Below are 6,000 nucleotides of genomic sequence, written 5' to 3' on the forward strand. Positions count from 1 at the left end.
GAGAGATAAAGCTAAGAGAAAAAATTCATCTAGAACACTCATTATTAACAATGACAATAATTGCAAATTGATTACTTATGTTATTTAAAATGGCAGGTTATCCATGTGACGGGACAATAGGAGGTGGATATGGAATGAGAGTGGGTGATTGCAAGTGGCAAAATCTTAGGGCCTATTTTCTTTGTTGTTTTCAACCTATTTTGAGTTTTCAATTTTTCAAAACACTGAAAACGCGTCCGTCATGAAGCCTCGCCCAAATACCGCGTCCGCCATCTCCGTCGCTGCCATGAGTCGTCGTCGATGACCTCGCCCGCCACCGCCGAAAGCCGCCGTGGATCGCCCCGCTCCCCCACGCCATTCAATCTTCTCTCATGTCTCCTCCCTTCTCTCGACTACCCCCCGTCATCTCCGTCACCGCCACAAGCCACCATCAACCGCCCCCTGCCATTAGATCTTGCTAGTTCTATCCTTTATCTTCTCGATCGCCCCTGCCATTAAATCTAAGGAGATTTGGCCGTTGGATCTTGCTAGTTTTTGGGTATGATGGTCGATGGGCCCTTGGGTGTCAGGTGGTTGCCTCTGATAGTCGGAAACCACCGGCCACGGTGTCTAGTGGCGACTGGCAGTGTTGTTTTGAGTTTGTGGCTGAAAATTAAATATTAGATCTACACAAATCCAACCATTAAATCTGGCTCATTTTTGTGTATGTCAACCCCCTTGACTTGGAGATTATAATGGTAAGCTCTGATCGTGTGAATCTCCGGCCAACGGTGGTCAATGTCAGAGAAGATGCAAGGCACCAGAGAAGAAGAAAAGATAAAAAAAAAAAAAAAAAGAAAAGGAAGTAAAGGGAAAAAAATAAAAGAAGAGAAAAAAAGAATTAAAAAAATTAGTATTAAATTTTGAAATAAAATTATATATTTATTTAAAATTTTAAAAATATAGTATATCTATATTATAATTAAAAATATAAGATAACATATATTATATTATTAAGTGTATAATTTAATATAAATTATTGTTAAGATTTATGTTAGTAATTTATTAATCAAATTTATTATTTTATTTTAATAGTAGAATTTTATTAAAAAGAGTTAATTTTATTATTTAATAATTAAATTCATTGAATAAAATATCATAATAACAAAAAAGAAATAGTTTTTCAAAATTTCAAAACAAACGCATTTTCTAGTTTTTTGTTTTGAGAAACAATTTTTCAGAACAACAAAAAGAACACATTTTCAAAAATCTCAAAACAGACAATCAAAACATAAAACTGAAAATAAATTCAAAACTCAAAACTGAAATACGAAAAAACACTACCTAATATTCTGGGCAAATGTTCAGGCCCAAGAACAATATTCTAAGTCCAACTCCACATCTAAATACGAGAAAGACTGCACCTTGCAAGGTTTGCAGGATTCAATTAGCAAAATGAAAGGCACTGGTATCTCTACTAAATGGATGAAGGGCCAACAAGCACCATGTCACTAACATTAGCACGGACAGTCACTGACACAAACAAAGATGTGGACATATGACTGGGATTAAAAAATAAGTTTTGCATCTGTACAGTTTTATAAATTATGGATAATAAATAAAGATATAATGCATTACAGCCTAACCAAACCTATGGCACTAGGTTAAGCAGGATGGCAAAAGAGGAAGCTTTTAGCCAACCCTTTGGTTGTCAGGAAGACTTAAATAAGTTAGATTGACTAATTTCATGTTAGCTTTATATGTAAATACAACATCCACAAACAATCAGAAACATTAGAAGTAATATTAATCAACACTAGGCATTGGACAGACTTGATTTGGACTTCCTATGAAGAGTTACGGATAAGATGGTCTACCTCAGATATGGAATTATTTGACTATGGTCTAAATTTTTTTACACGATTTATTCTTCTCAGGAATAGGGAGATGACTAACATACTTTGTTGTCACTTAGGGGAGCCATCAGTAAGGTAAGGGGAGCCACCAGTAAGGTAAACCTTGCAGATTCTTTCTCTCTGTCTCTGCCTTCAAAAGCTTGGACAGACTGTTAATGCAACTTTCAGTTGAAAAGAAATGGAAATATCAGAAAGTGTTGTGGTAGGTTCTCCTCACATCCCTCTTGCAGATATTTTTATGTTTTTTGCAGAAGTGTCATGTAACCAAGCAGCAGCAGTCATAAAGCATCTAAAGGATTTTTCAGACTGGAATGGGAACAAAATTAGCCTTGCCAAACTTTGTTACGATTTTAAAAGAATGTTGGAGAACTTTGTCGATTCCCATCACATTGGAGTTCCTACTTCCTCCTACCTATCAGCAGTCCCCAGAGAAGCGTACCCATTGAAAGAAGAAGTTTATGGAAAAATACCCATTGATAGTAAAAGTTCTTATTCATGGGACAGGCCATTATTTCCCATATTAGTAAGTATAAGAGATTAATAAACCACCAAAGGATACTCTGATTCAAATTAGTGACACCATCCTTTCAACTTAAACAGTGGAAAGAACTGAACAAGTGTGATTATCTGTGGAAGTCATTGAGAGACAAGAAGATTCATCTAGAGGCATGAAACAAGGTTGTGAGTCTAAAGACAGGCATGCTTGTATTAAAGACGGTTGATGACAAAAAGGCTTCATTGCCTAAGAGGCAGTCATAGTGTAATAATCCAGAATCTCCATGGGGCATCTGTTTGCAAGCTGAGGAATTCTAAATATTGAGCCAGCATTCTGGCGAAACTAAACCCAATTCTTCATATATTTTCCAAAGCTTAATGGAATTTATGCAAGCTTGTTGACAGGTGCCCAAAATGGCATCTAGGAAATTGTCTGACTATTCATTTTTGAGAGGATTTTTGACTACCTAACCAGCTAACAAAAGGAAAAAAACAATTAGCACTCTAGATATAGACCAGAAAAGGTAAAGCAACAAAGTGATGAACTGAAGCACAAAGACATAATAAAACAGATAGCCATTCCTGTTAATGCATGGTAACTCATTATGTAATTGCCCACTTACCAGCCTTTCTGCAAAGAATTTTATCAAGCTACGCAGGGAAGCATCATCAAGTGGCTTTAATACAAGGAGCGTCAGTAGCTCTCCAAGAAGAAGCATACCTGCAGTGCAACAGGATATATAACACATAATAAATCCTAGAAACTATAAGATAATTCATAAACAAATATATATGCGCATATATACATTTCGAATTGGTAGATACATGCTAAAAGGAATAGCAAATTTGAAATGTTCAGTTTACATTGTATCCTACTTCCTCAAAAAAGGCAAACCAACGCACATTATGTTACCTAGAAAGCAAATCATCCTAGTATGTCAACCGGGAATAGGAACAAGAACATGGCACACGATGGATTTTACAAGGTGATTTGACCTGGCTAGAGATATAAGGATTATTAATCCAATCTGAGGTCCTTTTAGTTTTAGATCAATTACATTTCAACTGTATTCAATAGGATAACATAACATGAAAGTCTATGTTCACTTGACCTTGATTATGTACAAACACATTTGACACTTTTTACCTAAACTTTGGATGCTTTTCCGTTTAGGTTTTCATATCCCATAGACTATATGTTATTCTCATCTAAAAATTCAACAAAGAATAGATATTTTCTTGCTCCATTCAAGTATAGGAAAACAATTGATGTGGTTGTTCAACTGAGTCAGGTCTAATTTAGTACCACAACAAAAATATGTAGTAAAAATGTCAGCAAAGATACTTAGACCAAGCCACTAAATCTACCTACAAATACAATTTTATGAAAGCAACGAACTACAGAAGTTGCTTATGTAAAGCACATACGTTCATTAACAAATTCCTTGATTCACTTTGAGAAAAACAAGCAAACAACAAACAATTAATACATAAGAAAAAAACAAACAATTAAGTACCTCTTGCCCGAATGATGCTGTCTGTAGTGGTCAAATACATCCCCATCTCTCTAACCTGTAAATAAAGTAACAACATTCATAGAGAGAGTATACAAAATAAATAAATAAAAAAAGAAAACCACTATTAACAGAATAACTGAAGAAATAGCACAAATTTAGAAGACGCCTACAAATTTTTCCATAGTTATCACATCATTCTTCAAAAGAGCGGCAATCGCATCTAAACTAGCAGCCTGCAGACAAACGCAAAGGAAAATCAAAGAATGTCCAAATTCAGCACTTTACATAGTGGAAATTCATTCACCTTATCTTTGAAAGATAGAATCTTGAGTTTTCAATGTTTTATATATGTTTCACCATCTCAACAACCAAAATCTATAGTTTGAGTTGCTTTTCAGAACTTCCCATTATAAACCAAAATTGGAGCAGTGAAGATAGTGAGCATTGGACCTGCTGGGAAGGAGAGCTAGAAGAGCCGACGAACGATTCGATGTGCTTAACCCATTGATTCGAGTCGGCCATTGGATGGGCAGAGAGAGAGAGAGAGCGGTACAGCGTAGACGAGCAAGGGTTTTGGTTTTGGGGTTTTGGGGTTTTGTTTCTCTCGCCCCCGTCTAAAATAATATAAGATAAACTAAACATATGTATTTAAATAACTTTTCTAAAAATATATAAGGTGGTATTCTCTGTATTTCAATTTTATGTTTTAAGTTTTGAATTTATTTTAAATTTTATATTTTGAGTGTTTGTTTTGAAATTTTCGAAAATGCGTTCTTTTTATCATTCTGAAAAATTATTTCTCAAAACAAAAAATTAGAAAACGTATTTGTTTTGAAATTTTAAAAACAGTTTTTTTTATTATTAGGATATTTTATTTAATAAATTATAAATTTGATTCAAATATTTTAAACTATAAAATAAAATTCAAATAAAATAAAAAAAATCAACAACCTTAGAAATATCATTTAAAAAAATTAATATAAACAAAACATATCACATACTCAGTTTAATAAATAAATAAAATAAGTCAAATAACACACAAAAAAAATAATAAAATCAGGGAGCCGCAGCCCATCTTCTTCATATAAGGTTTTCTGTGGGGGACGCTGGTTGTGGTGGCGGTGGAAGGCGTTGGTGTTGGTCACGATCACGGTAGGGGCGCTGGTCGCGATGGTGGTGGGGGTACTGGTCGTGATGGCGATGGGGGCACTGGTCGCGGTGGTGATGGGGGGACCTGGTCACGGTGGCGGTGGGGGGCTAGGTCGATGACCGTGGTTGCGGTAGGGGACGCTGGTCGCTATGGCAATGGAGTTGAAGGTCGACAGCGGTGGCAGTGGCGGTGGTTGTCGATGGCCAGAAAAGAAGAGGAGAAAAGATGGGAGAGAGAAAGAGAGAAGTGGGTTTGTGTGTGCGCGGGTGGGAAGGGGGTTATTTTTCGCGTTTTGCATTTATTTTGTGTTTTTAGTATATTTTCACTGAAAACGCCCAAAACAACAAAAATATTGTTTTGGCTTTCCTTTACAAAAATTTTAGTTATTTTCGAAAACGCGTTTTTGAAAATAACAAAGAGAACGTTTTTTCAGTATTTTCAAAAATTGAAAATAGAAAACGGCCCGAAAACGGGAAAGAGAACAAGCCTTAAAATTTTCTATGAATTAAAAAAGTAAACTAAATACATATAAATATAAACTAAAATATATTGTTCCTAAAATATAAATATAAACATAGACTATATATTCTCCAAAAATATGAATTAAATATATATAAACTTAAACTATATATATAAATATATTTTCTACACAAAATATGTAAACATTAAAAAAACTAAAAAACATAAACTAACAACAAATATAAACCAAATATATATATAATTTGCATATATATAAACAAATATATATAAAGTATATAAAATTTAAATAAAAATAACAGTGGCTAGCCGACATCCCAATCAGATATCGTCATCAATGAGGGTTCTCATTCAAAGATTAAGAGACAGAGATTTTGTCAAAAAAAATTAATAAAAAAGAGGTTTTTTTCGTTAAATGAAGAGGAAAATAGATATAATAGATACAAATAAGGGGAAAAAACTTAAG

General features: G+C 34.3%; 1 protein-coding gene across 5 annotated transcripts in view; it reads right to left on the minus strand.

The window, feature by feature from the left end:
- Window positions 1-4,492, minus strand: part of LOC127795046 (MMS19 nucleotide excision repair protein homolog) — a 94,205-nt gene extending 89,713 nt beyond the window's left edge. For 4 of the 5 annotated variants that reach the window (XR_008021733.1, XM_052326466.1, XM_052326465.1 and 1 more), the window contains exons 1-4: window positions 4,358-4,492; window positions 4,078-4,140; window positions 3,908-3,962; window positions 3,014-3,111 (exon numbers count right to left, since the gene is read on the minus strand). Coding sequence is in view for 3 of the 5 variants with exons in the window: in XM_052326466.1 (XP_052182426.1) it covers window positions 3,014-3,111; window positions 3,908-3,962; window positions 4,078-4,140; window positions 4,358-4,429 (288 nt within the window). In the remaining 2 variants the exon portion in view is untranslated. Of the gene's footprint in view, window positions 1-3,013; window positions 3,112-3,907; window positions 3,963-4,077; window positions 4,141-4,357 lie in introns of those variants that run through there. The other variant, XM_052326468.1, reaches the window with a different exon arrangement.
- Window positions 4,493-6,000: the final 1,508 nt, after the last annotated feature.

The sequence above is a fragment of the Diospyros lotus genome, chromosome 2 (genome assembly GCF_014633365.1).
Source record: "Diospyros lotus cultivar Yz01 chromosome 2, ASM1463336v1, whole genome shotgun sequence".
In the NCBI taxonomy this organism is placed as follows: domain Eukaryota; kingdom Viridiplantae; phylum Streptophyta; class Magnoliopsida; order Ericales; family Ebenaceae; genus Diospyros; species Diospyros lotus.